The following is a 22,539-nucleotide window of genomic DNA, read 5'->3' as shown; positions in this document are numbered from 1 at the left end:
ATTTTTCCTTAAAGCTTCAAAACATAAACTTTCTTTGCAAAAGCAAAGACAGAAGGGAAGATGAGGCAAGAAAAACCTTATAAAACAGAAAGTAATTTCAGAAATACTTTACTCTACTTGTAACAACTATGCAACAGCATTCCCTGCTTGCAGAATCAAAGAAATTTTTCATTGCTGCAGCAAGTACTGAAATAAAAGTCTAACAGCTGTCTTTACTACTAGGCAGATCAAGAAACTCCAAATGCACTTATTTTTTAATCACCTCTTAAAAGAGATTCCTAAAAGCAGTAATTATATTCAATTACCACATACTTTCAAATAAACCTGAAAGAGACTAATAAAGCTAACATAAAATAAATAGATACTATCCATCCGTAACTATACAAGGAATAACAATCATCTACTAAATAGGAGAGCAACTACTAGTCCATTTCTTTTTGGAAGCAACTGTGTAAGAAGAGCTTTCCTGTTAGTTAACCCACTATTCAAGTCATTCAGTGGATTAATTCTGTAACATGATGGTTTTTATCCCAGAAGCAGGTAAACTTCAGGGCAACAGCAGCCAAATGTCTTTACATTGACAAGCCTCATGCTTTGGCGTCTGCTGTGTTTCTTCTTGCGTTTAAGATTACTGTACTTTGTAATACTGTGTATTTTGCAGTATTCAATAAAGAAACTAGTGCATAAAAAAAAAATGTGTAAATTAACTACTAACTCCTGGCAAAACTCTAATGATGTTTGTCTTCATTTGAAAGACTACAGAATAAATTTTCCCTTATGGTAATTTTCATTGGTCTATTATTTTCCCCCAATTCCATATGTTATCATTCTATATGTATCCAGCCGCACACACAGAATTATTTAGGACTTCATAGGAAACAAAACCTTTCTCAAAATCATCCTATTCCAACATGAGTTGACAGACAGAACGAAATTAACACTAAACCCCTCTAAAAAGTCATTTTTTTTCTAATTACATGTTTACATTTGTTCACAATGTGCAACAAATGTTTTAAGAACTCTTTGCTGAGTCTACTTCTCAAAAAAACATTTCTTTCCCATTTCCTCCCAAATTGATAAAGTCAGAGTTAAATGCTTTACAAAGTTTCTGATCTAAAAAAATGTATCATTTAAATAAACCCAATTTACATTGAATAGCAAGCGAGGCAGGGGGTGAAATTATTGCAGGCTACCTGACAAAGGAATTAGCAGCTGTATTGATTTTGGGGGTATTCCTCAAAACTAGCCTACTCTGGAACTGGTGACAGTTCAGCCACAGCAGTACCAAACTCAGCACTGGCTACAGATTTATCAAAAAAGATGGGAAGAGTCTCCTGTCAGTGATTGCCTCTTAAATTCTGTGCTGTTACAATTAGCCTGCTGTTGGCATGAAGTTAGATTGGTTTCAGGAGGTTTGCTGCAGCAACGGCACTACAGGCATTTCTTTGATTCCCCTGAAATCCACAACCACTATCTCCCTGAACCAAATAGACCAAATAAAGACAGCAAAAGCAGAGTTCTGTAAAAAGAGAGAAAAAAACCCCAACAATTTGCAGGCTAGGGGTGTGACCCTAAACACTGAAATTTCTGATATAGTTTTTATTATATTTTACAATATACTGTAGTAGCCTGTATGAAAGTAGTTTTAGGCTGACTGTTAACATGGAAAATAGGCCCAAATCAGAACACCCATCAAAAAAGAAGAAAACTAAGAGCTAGACAACATCAGGAACTCCCATCTCATGATCTGTATGGCTCTAGTAATTATCTAGCAAGCAAAAAAAATCATGGTAACTACAGACCAACAAATTTCAAATATGAATTTTAGCTGTAAAAACCAACTATACATCATATATTTGGAAGAAAAACAGTTCAGGAAAGAAGCAACTTTAGTTGTAACAAAAAGGAATTCAAGACTAAAGACAGAAACTAACAATGGACTTTGTGAACACATAATATTAAAAGACACAGCATACATTTTTTGAAGTTACAAGGATTTACTCACGCAATATCAATTACCATCAATGGAAATGGTGCAAGATAAAACAAAATCCAAAGTGTTCCACATATTTTTGAAGTACATTAGGGAAGAACCACTACCAAGAAAACCCCATTATGACTACTACTCAAGGAAAAATGAGAAAACAGATGTGGTCTTGGCCCAGAGTTGGGGAGAGAGAGAATAAACTCATCCACTACAGCAAATCTGTACTGCTTTGTGTCCAAGCACAAAAGTTTTATTAGTTCTGCACTTAACCTCACTGTTGCATGTTCTTGCCAATGTAGAAGGAAGCCAATAGTGAGAAGCTGAGTTAATATGTAATGAGAAAGCATGAGAAGAATCTAGAGTTTGACTCCTGACTCTTTGGATACGCTGGTAAATAAGATGGGCAAGACATGCTGACAGCAATCATAAGAATCTGAAGTAGGCAAGGTAAAAGACCAAAGTATGAAAAAAGGACAGTGAAACAGCAAGGGGGGAAGCGCATAAATCAGAGATGTAAACTGAGCGGAAAAAACAAAAATTAAAGGTCACAAAGACAACATGAACAGGACTGGTTTCCCTGTAGGAAGAACACAAGAGGTGATGCATGTCTGTTTTTTCTTTCTCTTATAACACAGTCTATTCCTCTTTTACCCCAGTGTCCACAAACCATCCTTTTAATAAAGTAAAAGAAAGAAATTAGAGCTAAAAAGACACAGGAAAAATATGCAGTAAAACTAATCAGAAATTCAGACAGTTTTCTGCCTACAGAAGGAAAAATACAAAGGATGATATAGTTAAGCCTAGTGAGAAAGAGGTAGCAGAAGTGAAACATGCAGAAAAATGTAACTATCAATATAGAACATTAATAAGTTACTATTACATTGCTTTGATTTTTTTTGCCCTTTTTTTAATAAAGTCTCACCACACTTTATAAAATATTCCATCTCACACTTATTTAGAAGCAGTTCTTCTATAAGCAAAAAATCCCACTAAAGTGAATACTGTTTACAAAGGCAAAAGTCTGCAAGCTTTTGCCTTAATATATTAGCATAGCTTTTCTTCCTAAAAGAAATGTTTATGAACATGTTTATGTTCATATCAATACTTAAAACAGTAGGACTTAGCAGTAATTAATAATAACATTTCAAATAAGCTGTAATAATATTTTAACCTATGGGAAATATTTCACATTCCTTTCAAAATAAACTGTTATTCAAAGATCATGATATTTTTAATTAAAAAAACAGTCCCTAATCTGTAAAAGAATAATGAGACATGGCAGATAACCTTACAGCTTAATTTAATAATATAGCTTTCTTAATTCTTGAATTTATCATAAAGTCATAGCAGAAAACATACAGCATTACTGCATACTTTTATGAATTTTATATACAGTGCATTCTAAGAAGTATAGTTTTAGATTAGCAAAGCTCACAAGTTTTAAAATAAATACATTAGATATAGATAAAAAGACATATAATTATACCTTATTATAACGATCATGAGGAACAGACTGCAACACGATAGGTTCCATTGTAGAAACATTTGCAAACTGCACCTCGGGAATGTACAGAGCACAAACCACATGAGCCCAACCTACAAAAAGTTACAATTGCATTTAATTTTAATGTTTTCTAGAAGCTCAAAGGACATTTCAATTATAGTACAAAAAACCTTTTACAACACTTTTATCCATAGACTATTTTAACTGCTTAGAATATTACAGACATGTTACTTAAGTCATGTTTACATTTCATTTTGTATTATCCAAAGTTTAGATGAGCTGTAATAGATTTTTAAGTTTATTCAGTAGAGAATTCATACAAATAATATTCCATGAAACCCAAATGCTAGTGATATACACAAACGGTGACACACAAATGGAAAAATGGGTTCTTTCTTTAAATTTCTTGGATTAACATAGTCATCACGTAAAAGCTACGCAAAATCCTGCAACAGGGAAATACCATCTGAACAAACTAGTAATCATGCAAGCATTCCCATCACATAAGACTTCTGTGTATACTTTTTATTTAAGCAAAGTCATTCTAATTTGACTAGACTCCTATTTTCTTTCTATAGAAAGACATTCCAACACACCCGCATCCTCTCTATCAAATCACTTCTTTTACTTCTTTACAGGTATAGCCAACTTATTTTTCATCTGAATATCAATTCCTATATCCAGTCCTGTTCAAACTCATTAACTTGGGGTCACTGATAAATGCTTAGTAACTTACCATATTATGCTTTAACAACATTTCAAGAAGTAAGCATTCCTAATCATCTGACATTTGGTTGGATGGGGGCAGGGGAAAACACCAATTCAGAAAGATACCTACTAATTTTGGGCCTTTTTTCAATACTAAGACCCTGAGAGATGTCGGTTTGTTTCGGTGGAGGACAGTTTGCCATAACTGTAAATTTAGCAGAAACTGCTATATACCTAACACAGCATATTAATATACTGACACTAATAATAGGATTACAAGATTAATATCACATAGTACAGAGCTACCTCATCTGAAAGTGAAATTGCTGTGGCGAATCATTTAGCATGAATTCTGTTCTTCCCCAACAGGCAAACTGAACTCTTTTGTCACAAGATCTTCAGTACACCTTAAAAATGATTGTGCTTTCCTCCTACCTAGGTTTACTTGTATGTAAAAATTCAGGACACAAAATAACAGTTTTACATAATTAGATAACCTAGCAGATTATTACATTAGGTAAACAAAGTAAATTATCATTGTGCAAATGCCTCCTATAATGGAGGAAAAAAAACAAACCAACAAAAAACACAAAATCCACCATACTGCCTCACTGCAGACCTTTTTGAGTTTTGTTTCCATTTGGATTTTCTCTTTTTAACTACTCTACTAAATCTAAAGGTTCTTAATTTCTTCACTCAGCTATATTTTGACTATTAAACTGAGCTAAATATAAAGTTGTACTTACAGTAGTAAGCATTTAGTATCTGGAACTGCATACGTGCTTTTTATTCATTTCTTAAAGTACAAATCTTTTCCAGTTGCTTCCAACCAATTGGTGTCCCCCCTCCCGATTTGCTAAATTGATAGTTATAATTTGTGCGCGCTTTTCATTTTCTATACAACTGTTATAGTCAACATTCACAGTCAACATAACACATATCATTCTAGTATTTAATCTGCAACTACATACAGTATCTGTGCTGCTTCATCATTTTATTCACAAATAGTTTGTAGTATTATTCCACACAGAAAAAGCATGAGGCTAATAAAAGAGTAAGGAAAAGAAAGTATAAACTACCAACTTGAGCTGCTTTTAAAAACAGTTCCAACAGACCATTTTAAAATCATCGTTAACAAACAGACTGAAAAAAACTATAAAAAACACAATCTTTTTTTGTTCTCTCCTCTACTTGAAGTATCTTCAGGAAATAAGTGTTTATAAGGACTTTCCTATGACTTGCAAACTACCCTAAGCCAGAGTCACCTTACTAAAGACAGATAAATAAACGTTAACATAATGTTAATGGTGAATATTTATCTTTAAAATTCCTCTCAAAAATTAATTCAAATAGAAACACCATTCATCTGGTAAAGCCATTAAACCAGTGGAAAAGTTACACTGAAATTTTGAAAAAATCCTTCTTCAGTTAGTTACACATAAACAGATGGCTAAAGCTTTTACTTCAGATGTAATTAAGCCTGTACTCCAGTTACATTTACTTATAATGAAAAATTATTCTGTAAATACACAAACTGTACCAGAGATGTTAAAAAAAAAATCACTTACTAAGCCAACTGAAATTTAGGTAAGTAAAGAATTTTCACTACAAGAAAACAGTTTCAGAAACAACTTTAACTGAAAACTACTCCATCACCATAATAAAAGAATTAAATACTATATCCAGAAACCTACAAGCTTAATAAGTTCTGATTTCCAAAATATAGAGCTCACATCCAAGATAGCCATGGGCAATACACACTTTCATCTTTCATGAAAACAAAACCAGTATCTACATAATGAAACAAATGAAGTACCAAAGCACTAATACACTTTTTGAACAAGGGGTCAATAAGCACCCAGAGAACTGAGGACAAGGGACCTCTTCCATTGGTTTCCATCTGGCATCTTTAGATCCCAGATAATCTGACCTTGCTGAAAAATCACAACCTGTCCAATAATAATTTAACCACAGGGGAGGTTGCAGAACTCTTTTGTTACCAGCCTCAAATGCCTACATCATAAAAGAAGCCTAAGCCCAGTGCCAGCTCCCACTAGGACTCAGAGCCCCTGAACAAATGCTTAAATGTTCTTTTGTCCAAAGTTTGAGCTGTGAAGAAATATAAAATTGTCAGAGAGAAACACCTAGCTCATCTGGAAGAACTAAAAGAGGCAGGGGTTCAGCAGCTCTCCCTGAAGAAAGAGTAAGGAAGACATTTTTCCATAACAAGTGTGGTTAAGAACTGGTTGCCTAAACTTGCTGTGGAATCTCTACACTTGAAGAACTCAAGGATTGTAGACTCCTCCACCAAACTTGTCAACTTATGGGAGGTCAAGAAGATTCAGTTTCACCATATAAGGACCATATAGTAGCGGAAGAAAAGAGAAAAGGAAGCAAACAAACATCACCTTTTTCCTAAGCGTCAAAAGACTAGTCACTGTTGCTACAAAGAGTAAGCATGGAAGTAAGGACACCTACAGCCAAACAAAGTGTGATAGCTCTCTGCTGTCTCACTGATAGAAGAACAAGCTTCTAACGTACAAGCAGACTTTACTTTTAATGTTTTCTGCAATTGAGAGGGCTCTTGACCATACAACACAGTGAAGAAATGCCTCCCTCATCCTCCGCTGCCACTTCCTCCTCTTTTCGACAACTACTCTCAGGCAGAGCCCAGCACTCAGAATCCCAACAGAATAAAGTACCTATTGCCAGGTTCAGAGTTGAGTGCTTCTGTCTGCTGCTTCTGACCGGATGACAACTGTCTACTTTGTCTGCAGGTAGAATACAACATCCTAAAGCAACACCCATCCAAACTGTACACACAAATGCTTGCTTCTCTTATCAACTAAAAGGATTTATGATATTTAAGACTACATTAAAATATATATATTTTAATTAACTCCATCTAAGCTATAAAGACTGCACCATAAACTTCTTATTCAAATCACATTATCCTTGATCAACTATCTACTTCATCAGTAAATATTCATCTTTATCTTTTTACCCCCCAAAAAAACATCATTAAATCCAGTCCTTTTGAGGTTTTCTAATGTTTATGTGTGAAAAAATAATGTTGTATACCCATGTTTTAGAATTTTTAAAAAATCTCCAGCTGCACTGTTCCACACATTCAATAACATTTAAAACATACTCACTAGTTTCTGTTGGAACTGAAATTATTTTAACGTCATTCCTCTTCATTCAAAACACCACGCAGAAATAACAACATAATACTCTGACTTTTCTTAATTGTTGTCCAAACTCATCCAGGAACTCATGCCATTTTTCAGATCACTTTTGTTCCAAATGAGTTTTTTAAAATCATCTGCATAGATCACATCCTCTACTATTTAAATGAATTATAAGCTTCCAGTCACTTTGATTGTGCGTGGTTTGCATCCAAACAACCGGCCACAGATTTATTACTCATTTTAATTTTACTTATAAAATTTACAGTAATTGCCAACAAACTCTTACTACTGTCACTGAATTGCTTATACTCAATTTACTTTCATCTCCTTTTCAGGACAACTTTAACTGGAGGCAGGGAGGGTGGCAGTCACAAATGTTTTTGTAAATGCAGGTACTGGCATCTTGCAAAATGTTGTTAAAATTTTCCTTATCCTCAGGATTTTCTTTCCCTCTCCCCCACTACCCCCCTTATTTGACTTACTGTTTCTCAATCTTTGAGAAGGTGTACATTTTAAATATGTGCTTTCTCAATAATAGTATTTTTACTATATGATAATGCCTGGCTTGCTTATTTTAAAATAAATACATGTATATAGGGATTTAAATCAGCCTGATTTTTGTGTTTCTGCACATTCTTATAAGAACTGCTTTCTCTGAAACTGCTGGAAAAAAAATACACAGCAGGCTACCGTGGGCTGGCAGATTCACTGCCTCTTTTGCTTTAAACAATCCAATATTCTACAATAATCAACGCCTCCATCCAGAAATTGTAAAATGTTGTCAGTTTTTGGTTATTACTTATTAGAAACAACTTAATGGTGACAGCCAAACGAAAATTAAGAATATTTACTTCGACTGTGCTTTCAAGTCAAATAACTTTGGGAAATGCTGCTTACCTTTGAAAAGAAAAAAAAAAAAACACAAACGACTGTGCTTTCTAAGATAACATCACACAAGTATAGCTAAGACACTTTCCTTTGAAGAGATCTTAGGAAACTTCTTCAACCAACATTAAAACATCAAAACCACAAATAAACCAACTCCAAGATCTACTTTGATAGCGATTATAATGAAAACAGTTTTCTTCAATATCAGAAATTGGAAATTCATGCTGAAAAGCCTTCAAAGTTTAAATAAGTCTTATGAAACTTCCTGCTTTTCACTTGAGTTCTTTTTTATTTTGATTTATCCCTCAGAAAGACACGTTACCGATTTTTGCCAAATTTTATATCCTGTTCTGGCATGCAAAATGTTTAATTACCAGCACAGAATCTATCCAAATTTTACCAATATTTTCCTGATATTTTTATTTCAGGTGCCTAGCTAATTTTTAACTCAGTGAAAACCTATCAGTACATACTTAGCAGGCATAATTTGAATATACATTATTCATTAACATTTAGAGTAACAAATTTCAGGCTCCAGAACACTAACTGAAAAGAAACAGTTGATCTGTTATTCCAATGCAACAAAGAACAATTTCATCAGCAGCAAAAGACTGTTGCCAACAAAGAACTCTACAACTAGAAGCAAATTCTAACAAAGTGATCTAAAATTAACAAAGAAAATCCAGGAAAATAAATAATACACAGTATTATATCCATCTAACAATTTTTGCCTTTACAACTACTGTTTAAGTGATCAAAACTTGATTCACAAGCACTTTCACTGTAAATAAATCCACAGTACTTTTAAATCATCTTCCAATGCAAATTTTGAAGCCTTGCTTTTATAATCTTTTCCTTCACAATAAAATAACAGCATAAGACTTATAACCCATGCCACCATACAAATTAAGACAAGCTCACCTATAACTTGTAAACTAACAGAAACAGAGTAGGCACTACACTAGGGCTAAGTCCCACAATCAATGTCAAAGCTGTGCTGCAAAGCAGAAACAGGCTGTAGAGGCCTGAATCACGAAGTCACATCGAGATCCAGAACGTAGCGCCAGTCTGGTGCCACAAGAGAGCTCTAGGATGTCATCACAAACTCCCAACCATGCACCAATTCCAGGGTAAAATTTGTTTATGCATTCAGTGTAAATTCTTGAAGAGCCTATTATATCTCACTAAGGAATTTTTGGTTTATTTGTAACTGCAGTTCACTCCTAAACCAAGTGCATGTATTCTTCTAGCATGGAAAAACTTTTCAGTGTTGAAATGTTAGTTTCTAATTAGGGTTGCTCCAGGTTGTAATTTAAAGATACTCCTCAATCCAGTTCAACTGTGGGCTTTCACTCTTCACTTTCAACTGTACATCCCTGCCTTCTCTCCCTGTAGTATAAGCTTGCCATGTAGCAGGGCAGATAAAATTTTATTCACATAACTACTAAACTTGGCAGAAAACAAAAGTTTACCCTCCAATAAGATCAGTAAATAAATTGATGCAATCCGTACTGAGGTCGTATGATTGCCGGACACAAAACCACAAGTGAAGAAACAGCCGGTCATGGGTAAACCACAGTCCACTCCTTTCAGCAGAGGTCAACAGCTGTCCTAGATTACATGACACTGCACCCTCAGTTTCCACAACTATCAGATCTGCTGACTGACCTCAAGACACAGCTGTCCCACTCTGCAAGGTGAATCCAGAAAAGATGTACTATTTGCAAGAGGGTAAGATTAAGTATTATTTTAGATCTTTAGCTAAGTGTGTCTTCGCTAAGGCATTCCATACACTTTTGTTTTGACCCTGATCTTTGTTTCCTGTAAAGACAATAAAACTTGCAGAAAAGAAATCTGTCAGCTTAAGTTACTGTGTTTTCCTTACCCTAGTAAATACAGTTTTAGAGTTTGCTATAGTTAATACAGTATTGTTCACTATATTGTTTGATCCACTCTTGTCAAAGTTGGGTAAAAAGAAGGTGCTTGCACTAAGTGCTAGAGATCTCACCACTGTGGTTGGTAGTCAACTTTAGCACTGTTACACAGAATGAAAGGACGATTATCTATTAAAAAAAAAAAAAAAAAAAATATATATACACACACTGCTTGCCTATGAAGAAAAGGCTTCACTCTATGGAGTCCCACTATGGAATTTCACCATACTCTCCATTTATCAAAATTTTTTCCTAAACTAAAAGAATTGGTACATAAGAAAAATTAACTTTGGGTCATTATTCAGCAGCACAACAAATAGTTTGTTTTTGAAAGAGATACGGATTATATTCCACTGGTCCACTAAATAAGCTAATAGCTTTAATAATTTTATCTGTCATGCTATGGTATTAATGAGTCTCTTCTCCTTCCCTCAAGAAATCTTTTCATACAACAAAAGGAGGAAATGTCATTAATATTTATCTGAAGCTCTAAAAAAATTTTTCCTATTTATACATTATGATTACCAGCAATATAAATAATAAATATACAATATAGATTATAGGGTAAAATATGTACATTTATATTCAAAAAATATTTTAAATTGTTTATCAATTTAACTGTCTTTACCAGTAAAAAAAAAAAAAAAAAACAACCACACCACATACATATAAACTCCTGCAAATCTGCACAAAAGGACCAGAACATTTGTAGGTAAGCACTTCTTGGAAAATGCATACACCTGAATGTGTACATATGACATTATGCCATCCACATTCTTAGACATTAACACCAAGAAAACTCATCAGAATAGTAAACCTGACGGTGAGAGCTGCTGACTCTAATAACAACAGCAATACGAAAACCTAGTATACAATTTTTTTATAGACTTGGGAGATCCCGACTCTAACCCAGGGGATGGGAAGAGGGACTGGACGATGACATAAAACCACCGCATTGTTAGCTGGCCTTTTCCCAAGCAGCTGCATGAAAGAATTCTTGGTGAAAAGTCACACAAAGAATGCTGTTACACAGCATTCCTGATCATCATCCAGTGGAATCAGATTTCAAAGTAACAACTTGTACAGCAAAATCAAGCCCTTTAGGCTTACAGAAAATTGTGGACAAAGATGACTGTAAGAAAACTATTAAAACAGGAGACGCACAATATTAGATACAACTGAACAATTTGTTTAAAAAACAGACCACATATTCAGTATTATGACAATATAAAAGAATTCTCTAACTCTGGAGACATTCAAAACCCGCCTGGACGCGTTCCTGTGCAACCCGCTCTAGGTGACCCTGCTCTGGCAGGGGGGTTGGACTAGATGATTTCCAGAGGTCCCTTCCAACCCTATGACTCTATGATTCTATGAATTGGGATTCAAAAAGCTATAATCAATTCAAATGGTCATGATTTTATTTCCTCCTCACTGAGTGTCAAAATCACAAAGGAAATTACTGCAACAGTTAAGGAAACACTACTGAATTGAAAAGGCCCAAAACTGACAAACAGCCTACAGTTCTCAAGTATCTTCAAACAAATGCTCACTTACTGCTTTTCTGTTTTTTAAAAAAATGTATTTATGTTTTCTCCAACTACTAATACACAGAGTACAAAGCTAAAGAAAAGTTAATTTCTTGTTCAATAGCCTTCTTACACATAAGACAGCAAATCAATAAGCAACCCGCACACATATCAGTTTTTTGTATTTTAAAAAACTCTTATATTCAGTCATGTGTTTAAAACCATAATGGTGCCCCCAAATGAACACAAATATCAAATTTAACAAGGAATTCTGTCAATAAATATAGTCAAAGTAAAAAGTTCCATTTTCGTCTCAATCCTACTTTTCTACTTTTAGTATCAATCAATCAATAACTAACTAAATAAAAGCCCAATAAATAACCTAATTGAATTTACAGAACTGACATCTCTGAACACTGAAGAAGTTCTGATGTTTATGCAAAAACAAATTATGCAAAGTCTACATATAGGGAAGACTACATTTTGCTCACAAACTTAACCACAGCTTTAAGACAGTCACAGATATCAGGCAGCCAAAATATTAAAATGTATTAAAAGCTTATTCCTAAAATTTCTGATAGTCACCCTGATCATAACCATGCAATGTCCCACTACTGTTAACAAACTAACTAAATCAAATGTGCAACTAAATACAGTCAACTCTTAATAATCCTTAGCACGGATAACCCACTGGCAGATAAGCCCCACCATGGATATTAGTACACTCTGCGAAATGCAACTGTATTGTTTCCAAGATCTGTGCAAGTGCAGGAGCAGAATGACCATTTTCACACAGTGTGAAAAGACTGAACAAACATGTGCAACCACACCTTAGCTGCTTCTGTTCAGGGTCAGTTCAGGTCTCCAACAATGGAAAGCACAGGAGGTGTGCTGAAGCAGACTCAAATCCATTTCACTCAAATCCAGACACAATTATCTCTTTGGGCTCACTACAAGTTCTGATTACCGTGACAGCAGCCACCATAACCAAGCCAACAGGCAGGCATCTGTGTACTCTCCAGTGTACCAAAAAAGGTTACGAGCAACTAAAAATGCCATTTCCATTTCCACTTGGGTCTTCACACGGACTCTTTAGTCCTTCCAGATCCAGACACAATAGCTGCTTGGTACAGAACCATCTGTATGAGTTCCGAACACTGAGAGGAGTGTTTCCACAACACTGTCTAGAAACCACTAGGCTAGTACCATCGCTATTATCTAGGATAACTGAACTTCCCTTAGCCCACTTCACCTCCAATAACCCAAATACTGAAGAGTTAACTATGGCTGCAAAAATAGTTAATGCCTCAAAAACGTAAATTATCCGTATCTTCTGTTTTCATGCAGAAAACAGTGCACTCAATTTTAAGAGCAACCTCCAGGAAAAAGCCTCGCTAGACTCAGTACTTTCATTACAATTTCAGTATCTGTCCTAGTTTCGAGGTAGTATGAATATAGAAAATATTCTGCAACTAATGAGAAAAATTTCTACCAAAAAAATAGCTACCAATAATTACATTAGTAGTCTGTGCTAGGTAACACTAAACCACTCTGTAATCGTTTTTCAGTCTAGAGATTCCATGGCATCATGTACAGTAGATTAAGGATTAAGTATCACTTGGAAGACATATAGAGAAGGGGAAAGGGGATGGTCAGTTTTCTGTACAAGGAATGCCCAATCAGTCTGGGCTCCTTCACCCTGAAAAGGAGAAAAAGAAGAATATGACAGAGGTCTACAAAGCCAGAAGAGGTGTTGAAAAGGTGAACATTTAATACCTGCTTTTTGTCACTCGCTATCACTTAGCAAGTGCCATCAAATAAAATCGTGAGGTAACACGTTCAAAACAAAGCAGCGGCACATCATAACACATTGTATCGATCAACTGCAAAATGCCTTGCCACACAACATTATGGACACTAAACCTTTATACAGAGGTGGACACATCAATAGTGTGATAGACTCGTCTTCCATTAAACACAAAAATACCATCTCTGGTTCAAAAAGTTCCAAAGTGTAAATACTTATAGGTTGGGAAAGTACTGTGAGAAGGCGTACAAGAACTTCCCCAATAATCTAGTTCATACTGATAAAGAGAGCAGGGCAAATGTTGTTTGGCCTCCACAACATGATCCTCTCCTCTTACTATCTCAAACTGGCACTTTCAAGTTGTGTATAAGATCCGTGACAGTACTGGTCCAAGAATGCTGTATTTATAGTATCACTGAAAACTGTAATTCCATATTTGCCATAGATATAGAATCATAGGATCTTCACGGTTGGAAAGGACCTTTGAGATCATTGAGTCCAATGATACACACACACAAAAAAAAAAACTCCACAAAACAAAAAAAAAAACAACCTACAATATCTGCCACTAGACCATGCCCTGAAGTGCCAAATCTACACGTTTCTTAAATACCTCTAGGGATGGTGACTCAACCACCTCCCTGGGCAGGCTGTTCCAGTGCCTGACCACTCTTTCAGTAAAGTAGTTCTTCCTAATATCTAATCTAAACCTCCCCTGACGCAGCTTCAGACCATTTCCTCTGGTCCTGTCATTTTTCACCTGGGAGAAGAGGCCAACACCCACCTCTCTACAACCTCCTTTCAGGTAGTTGTAGAGGGCAATGAGGTCTCCCCTCAGCCTCCTCTTCTCCAAGCTAAACATGCCCAGTTCCCTCAGCCTCTCCTCATATGACTTGGTCTCCAGACCCCTCACCAGCTTGGTAGCTCTCCTCTGGACACGCTCCAGTACTTCAATGTCCCTCTTGTACAGAGGGGCCCAGAAATGAACACTGGACAACCCAACAATACTCCTCAGCAACTGTACTGATAATCATGACTAAGGTACAGTAGATGTCTCCAACCAGAAATATGAAACCTAAAAAGCAAATCTAAAGAAGTGCTGATCTCCAGAAAGTCAGATAAGCAGTACTAGGCCAGTAAAAGGAGAGGCAGAAGGAGGAAAAATGCACAGAAAGGAATCTCATGCCACTTGGGGGTAGGGTACAAAAAAAACCCACAACACAACCACACTATCCACCACCATCACTATTTTCTAGTCAGTCAGTAATACTTAAAAACAATGTAAGTTTGATACCCAGACTATTCTGTCAAAGTTTTAAATGCTAGTACCATCACAAAGTAAGAGGAAGTAATGCATAGCAAAGACCCACCCTGCAGTAACAGCATCTTACTGCAGGTTAAGAAAATCATGGAACCCTATAGTAAAAGCTCACTAGACCAAAAAACATTAAGACTCCTGACATAAAAGAAAATACAGTATCTTCAATATGCGAACAAAAAAAATTTCTTCACATTACAAAAAAGCAAATATCCAGAAGATTGCCAGAAAAAAAAAAATCTACAAGAGCAGCAGACCATGTATGAGCTAAGCTATCTGCCTATTCAAAACACAAGCTGTATTTGTTTGCTGGCCACAAAGTGAAATTACATGTTACCAGAAGGCAGAAAGAAGCATAACTTTATATCACTGACATAAAATCAGTAATTTCTTCACTTGTTCTGAAAAGCTAAGACCATTTAATTATTTCTATACTTACAGAAAGACTCCATAATCACAAATTTCTAAACGTGGATCCTTACGAGGTTTTATCAGAAGTATTTGTTTCAAAGATTCTTCAGGAATACCTGTATCTTTTTATCATATCCCTTTGCAACAAATGGTGTAGCAGCATTAAAAAAAAAAAAATCAAAGCGTTAACTTACTGTAAATATAATTTTAAATTGGCAAGACCCTTACATGACCTTCAACAATATTTCCTTAAGTCTGAAACTCTTCTGGTACAATCCCTTGTTAGGCAACTCTTTGAAAGGAAAGCTTCAGGTTAAGAATATAGATTTCTGAAGTGCAACACCAGTCAGAGTTCATTTCTTCCAAGGTTCACATCCTCCTGTAAAGCTGTTATTTAAAGGACATTTGGCCCATAAGGTAGAATTTGCTGTGCTCAACACCATGGATAAGCTCTATTAGTGAGGCAGGGATGGTTCCAGAAAGTGAAGTACAAATTCTTAAGACTTCTCTGCTATGAAATTTTCACTATGAAGCTTTCACTGATGAAAACAGTTGGTCATGAAAATTATAGTAGGGACAATACTGTTCGTACAGTGTAAGATCTCTGCTGTTTAAACTTAAATAATTACACAGTAACTCACTTTCAGACAAGAACTCATAACTACAATTAAAATAGCTATAAGAGATAACTAATAGGATGCTCAGATGTTTGATGCACACTGTCAAAATATATTCTCGAAACTTTATGCAATGAAAAAGTTTCAAAATTACCATCCACAACAGCAAGGCATTCCCAAACACTACTTTAAGAACAGAAAACGCTAGTTACTTCACACTTCACAAATTCTCGTGTATATTTCAGTAAGTTTGAGGCTTTCTTATTATTTATTTTCTAAAAAAGCAAGTGGCCACCTGTCATTTCTGAAGAAATTAATTCAACATTGACGTGTATCAACCTGTCTGAGAAGAATAGTTTTAAGGCTAAAGTACTGGGCTGGCACTTTAGGATGGTAGTTTCACTGACACACAGACTCAATACAATCTCCCAACACTCACAAACAACACTAAGTTCACTAACATGTTTGAGATAAGCAGACACTAGAATGGTGAACACTAGAGCATATACTGTAAGTTGCAGCCAAAGCGCAGACAAGGGAAAGGGTAGATCAGCCTAAACACAAGCAGGCGCTGTGTTCCTGCAACTCAACTGCAACAGAAATAGGAAAGCTGCATCAATACTAAGCTAAGCTAAGATATAAATTAGTTAGAATATTACATATGTAGCACAAAATCTCCAGAATACAATCTACATAGACTGTCCAAATGAAATACAAACTCCTGATCACACTTTCTCCCCTCACAAGAGAAAGGGCTCAGGATCAAAATGACCAGGCTATTTACAGGTAAATGATGGACAGGAATTTAGAAGCATCCAGTAAAGAGAGAAGAAGGAATTACAGAAGTGATTGAAAAGTTAATTGAAATTTTTCACTGATATCACCCAGCTATTAATATAAACATAATCAAGACAGGATATTCCATGGAGACTTTCTCTAGCAGTTCTATTCAGCAGGAGCAGAACTGATGTCACAGTTTAGACTGGGCTGACCACTAAACAAATGAAAGATATTCTCTATTAGACCCTCTTTCTTCCAAAAGAGACTTAAGGGTTAAAAAAAAAAAAACACCTAAAACAGCTTTAATGAAATATTAACAACAAAAATAAAAGATAATATTAGTAAGAAAATAATGAAATATATACAAATATATAGAAACCAAATATTGAGCTCCCAGGCTGACAATCACATCACTGGCAGGCACTTGGAAAATGCCAGACTGGACTCAGCAGCAGATGGGAACTACATTCAGGAAAGCACGGATTGGAATCAAAGACAGAAAAATGGACAGAGTCCTCCTCGGACGCTGGCCATTGAGGAAGAGAGGGCTGACCCCTTTGATCCCTCACATTTATACTGAGAATGAGGCAGATGGGATGGAACACCCAGTTGCTCAGTTTTGGGTCACCTGTCCCATCTGCTCCTCCCCACAGGTGTGACCCCTTTATGCTCGTTCACTTCCAGCCCTCCAAGTTGGTACATAACAAAGTTAGCTGACCTTGATTACAGCAATAAGTATAAGAGACTCTCTGCATACCGTTCCTTAGTATTAACTACAAACATCATGCATTATCGCAGCTAGAAGCAGACATTGTATGAAAAACATACCATTAATTTCAGAGAGTACAGTCAGTTAGAAGAGACTAACTGAAAAGTAAAATTACTGAAAAGAAAATTGGTTCTGTTCTACCTCAAATGACTTATGATAACCTGAATGATGAAACCGGAAAGATGCAAGGGACAGGTAATCACTACTGCAACTTTTCAGCTCTAACTTCTTTGTTACAGAACATTTTAGTAAATCAGGCACGAATGAGCTATCCTTTGAAAATGCACTGGTGCATTCAGTCTGGGCTACAGACGTAAAAATTCCGCTTTCCTCCATGAACAGGGCACTTTCAACCGCTTTCTGTAAATATTCAAATTCCAATTAAATACACATAATATATGATTTTAATGGGTAAAGGATAAATTTTAAAATGCAGTTTCTCCTTCACTGTAACTTTTTTCCCAAAAATAAATCTAATAATAATGATTAATGTTCTCAAACTATATTCAGCCTCAATTGGACAAATAAATGTTACTGTAAAATAGTTCTCTCTTTCCAAACCAGCAAGTGTTTTCATTTATGTTTAGGATCCCTATAGTATTTTTTTTCAAAGACTTATTTCCCTCATACAAAACAAGAGAGTTCACAAAAAATAAGAATGAAACTTACCCCCATTATCTGTTCTCTTTAAAGCACCATCCTTATGAGGGCATAATTCACATCTCTAGGGAAAAAAAGCAAAAATAAAATAAAAAAAATGGAATGATCATAGGAGCATTGAAAAAGAAACCACACACATCAAAACTGTTAGCTGACATTAAGGAAGCAACCGTTCTTTAAAAGTGAATGAGTGTGTTTTCCCTTAACCTTTACTTGAATATTAATGTTAGTTTGTCAAAACGAAGCGTTCTTCTCCAGATCTTGGAACTATGATATATATCAAAGCTACTCGCAGTTCTACCTCCAAGTTTTTATTCCTGGATTCCACACCTTGGGATTCTGGAGAGAAGCCTCCAAAAACTATAGCACTGGGTAGACTCGCTTGATAAGAAACTTGGGCACAATTGAGCACAATCCAAAGATTCCCTACTGTATTCCCTTCTCCTAGGATCTCTGTATTCACTGAGGTGGTCAGTCAAAGATGTGCCATGGACATAATCAGCACAGGTGCACATACTGTGGCTGACTTCACAGTCTCTGCTGATTCTCGCTTACCCCAAGAGACCAAAAACAATCTCACTTTCCGTCTCAAAAAAAGGACGTCAGAAGTTGACTCATCCTTGAAATTCTCCAAGACTGCATGCCTGGAAACATGCAGTTTGACATCACATTCTTCTGACATACACCAGGATCACAACAATACAATCTTTCTGCTATCACTGCATCTATCGAGTTCCTAATATCAAGCTTATCTCTAAGTGTCCTAGAGCAGTGTAAACCAATTCCATATCAGTTCAGAGATGACAGAAATGGAAGAAGTTTGACACACATTTCACTTCAACTGCTCCAAAGGATATGCAAAGAAGCACCATTATAGGAGATCCTATACCTAGGAATCACCTTATTAAAACCTTTATATATTCCCTCATTAGGGACAACTTAAAGTACACCAATCTAACAAGCTCTTAAAGAAATTGAAGAACAGTCTGATCATCAGATGCAAACTTAACACCACATCCTTCAAATGGAGAGGGACATCTGGCATTAGTACAGATCTTCTCCGTGTTCTCTGAACAGTACTACTCTCCATTACCAGTTAACTAGCATGTCAGCAGATAAAGGAACCTACGGTGCTAGAAGTGCCTCAGAAACATATTGTCCAAACTTATTTGAAGAATGAGAAATTCCATTCCTGAAATTCACACAGCTGAAGTATATTCTTGAGGACTGTCTATTCCTCTTCACCTCTAAGAAAATTTATATTAGCAGCAAAGAGACTTTCACAAGGGGTAGAATAGAAAAGCTCTTAATTTATTTTTGCTCAGTACCTCTGTTATAGATAGCTGCACACAGGAAGAAGAATCTTTAGGATTGCTGCTTTTTGTCTTTTGCTTCACTCATCCCTCCCTCACATTCACCTACTAAAATGATCTGACTATGGTGAAATTTAGAGATAAAAGTTGTTGAAAACTTCTGAACATTCTATAAGCTGCCTGCAGATTGGGAGCATTACACTATATTTTTTAAGTCAAGATTATAAAGACTTCCTTATCACTCAAATGAACTGGTCAGTTAATTGTGAACAAAATCCTACATATGCGAAATGCTTGCGAGCTGTATCTTAACACCCCAGCTCTCCAAACAGTAAAGACTAGGTGCCGAGAGACACTCAGTAGCAGTAGGTTCATTTCAGTGAATTCCCCATACACTGAATCAGATTCTCAAAGCTGGAAGCCTGGTATATATTGATGGTGACAGTGCCATAAAGTTTGTTCCCACCCCAAAGCTGTGAGCTGGCAGCTTAAAGGCAAGTGAGCAGACATGATATATCTACCACTGAGAAAAGGGAAGCTGTTGACATAGTCTACCCTGCCCTATCTCTGCAAGTCTGTGGAAGTTTGACATAGATTTTCACTAGTAGCAAAACCAGTTTTGGAGGTGGAGGTTCTCTTCTTATCTCCACCTCTCCCTTATTAATCTCTCCCTCCACCACTCCCTCAGCTGCTGACCCAACTATCTGAAGGGTTGCCCCTTGAACCAGATCAGTGAAATGGAGTGAAATAAACTTTTTCTTTTTAACATTTTTAATTCCGGTCATATCACTGATGCAATTTAAGCATAATCCTGCAATCAGTTGCATCAGCAAAACTGAAGGCAGAGAACCATAGAACCACAGCACTGCAGCGTTAATAATTAAAGAATTCACAAACTTCTTGAGCAAACTACAAAGTAAAAAAAATTTAAATTATCACAGGACACTGAGCAGCAAGGAACTGAACCAGTCCTTTACGTATAAGAGTTAAGTGTGCAACATTCAGTCTCTTCAGAGCCTGGTTTCAACTAATTTCTTTTTCTCGTATCTCTAGTAGGACTCAGGTCCATTAGCTCTTCCCTCCTTGCTCCTCTGCAGCCCTGTCTGTAACAAGTCAGAGACAATACAAGACAGAAAACTGAAGTGGAAAAGGGAGCTTTGACAGCGGAAGAAAACTTGAGTGCAGGGAGTTCTGCAGAGTATCCTCTTGCTGGCAGGGAGCAGTATACCTGCACTTGGTTCTCCTGGAGCTGGATAACTGTGCAGAGATACTTGCACTCTGATGACACAGAGCACTTCCGGTGCCCTGAATTCTGGCTACAATCTGCAATAAAGTAGCACCCCAGTAAACCAACACACTACACAGTGACCCTTTCCACTTCACCCTCTAGGTTATGAGCCTAACGCCTTCACAGCCTCCACCCCCTCAGCCTCTGTCACCCATTTCTGCATATTGAAACTTTGTTTCAATATGCACCATATAGTAATACCAGTAGCTTTCCCAGGTAGTAACAGTGTGCATCATCCCTTGAGACAAGTAACTAGTAGAGAATTATTTGGTTTTTTTTAACACTATTACTAGTTCTAAAACCTTATGGCAATATCGCATTTTAAAAAAAAAAAGTTTAAAAGTTGTAGTTTCAGCTGAGAATTTGCAAAGTGACTGGAAAAAAAAACTGAGGTACTTTCAAAATGCTTGATTGCATGTTGTTAAAAAGGATGATGTAGGAGAAAAGAAAGGAGACAGTTGGGTGTGTATGTATCTCAGAAGTCCAGTTACTTATAATTTCTTATTTAAATGTTTTTGTTCATGCACTGTTTCCTTCTTCCAGTTTACTTATGGATGGAGCTTTGAGTTTAAGTGCACAGCAACGCTGAATCTCTCTACTAAATGGCACATCACATACTACTTGTATGATGGAATAAGGCTTTGGTCTCTGCAACACAGTATAAGGAATAGAGAGTTCTGTACGGATGGTCAGATGAGCACACAGACCACGCCAGGGCTACCTTCTCCAGTTGTGTGTTTTAAGTCTTAGCTCTAGCAAAGGATTTCTGACACAGATTTATTGTCTAAGCATTCAAAAACACCGTGGGGAACTACTAGACAAGCTGGGGGGACAGTAGGGATAGCAGGGGCAGACACAACACCCACAAGATACTACAGCATAAGTAGGGCAAGGTCCTATGACTGATCAACAGTCCAGATAAACATCATCAGGCTAGACAGTGCAAATGTGAACACCAAAGAGGCTGACAAGAGAATAACGACATCCTTTGGTGGTGCGGAAGGGCACCAGCCCTATAGCAGGGAAGGGCACCAGTGCATGTGGTGCTATAGGTACAGCAGATTAGATTTGAGGAAGAGGAGTGAAAAAGACACAAATACTGGCAGAAGGAAGACTGAAGTTGTAGCAAGTGACATTGTCCCTTCCCGTCCTGTCCACACAGAGCTTAACATGGACATCTAATTTTTGCAGCTCTTTGGTAGAACAGACTAAGTTCACGGATCTGCTTCTGTCCAAGCAGAATTCAGGTGAACCCTCAACAGGAATTGCTTTGGACTATGAGGTCTCCTGTAGAGAACTAAAGTGAAACCAATCTCACAGTCATGCAGCTGGAACAGTCTGAAGTGCAACCGTCACAACTCACTTCTGAGCTACATAAGCAGCAAGTTAATTAAGTGAAAGACGACTGATCCTGTAATTTTAGCATACAGACAAATTGAGACTGCCCGGGTCTCATGAAAAACCCACCGGGTCTACTGAGGGGCCCAGCCTTTAAAAAGTTACCCAGCAGAGACCTAAAGTGGTCAAAAGCACAGGAGGCCCATGCAGAAGGGGAAAGGACCAGTTTTTTTCTGTCATTATTAAAAAAGTAGTAATAACCTAGATGAAATAAAGAGCAGTAAAATAAAAATAAGAAATAATAATAATAAAAAGAATGGAGGTATACACTACAGATATCCAGAAGAAAAAAGTTCCATAACAGGAAGATCAAAATAAGAGAGGTAAAGAAAGAACTAAATAAACCCATCTTCCTATACTGAATTAGTTACAGTCCCATTTGGCTCCACTGCATTGTGACATAAAGTTTTCCCCCCTATTTTAGATAAATATGCCTT

The 22,539-nt window shown here is 36.5% G+C and overlaps 1 protein-coding gene across 7 annotated transcripts in view; it reads right to left on the bottom strand.

The window, feature by feature from the left end:
- Window positions 1–22,539, bottom strand: part of MLLT10 (MLLT10 histone lysine methyltransferase DOT1L cofactor) — a 146,995-nt gene that overhangs the window by 98,081 nt on the left and 26,375 nt on the right. For 5 of the 7 annotated variants that reach the window (XM_054190448.1, XM_054190447.1, XM_054190445.1 and 2 more), the window contains 2 exons: window positions 18,113–18,167; window positions 3,474–3,583 (listed from right to left, as the gene is read on the bottom strand). In XM_054190448.1, the coding sequence (XP_054046423.1) occupies window positions 3,474–3,583; window positions 18,113–18,167 (165 nt within the window). The remainder of the gene's footprint in view (window positions 1–3,473; window positions 3,584–18,112; window positions 18,168–22,539) is intronic. The other 2 variants (XM_054190450.1, XM_054190449.1) reach the window with 2 other exon arrangements.

This window comes from Rissa tridactyla, chromosome 2, assembly GCF_028500815.1.
Source record: "Rissa tridactyla isolate bRisTri1 chromosome 2, bRisTri1.patW.cur.20221130, whole genome shotgun sequence".
Lineage (NCBI taxonomy): Eukaryota > Metazoa > Chordata > Aves > Charadriiformes > Laridae > Rissa > Rissa tridactyla.
Note: the sequence above shows the minus strand (reverse complement) of the source record. Positions and strands in the feature narration are given on the sequence as shown.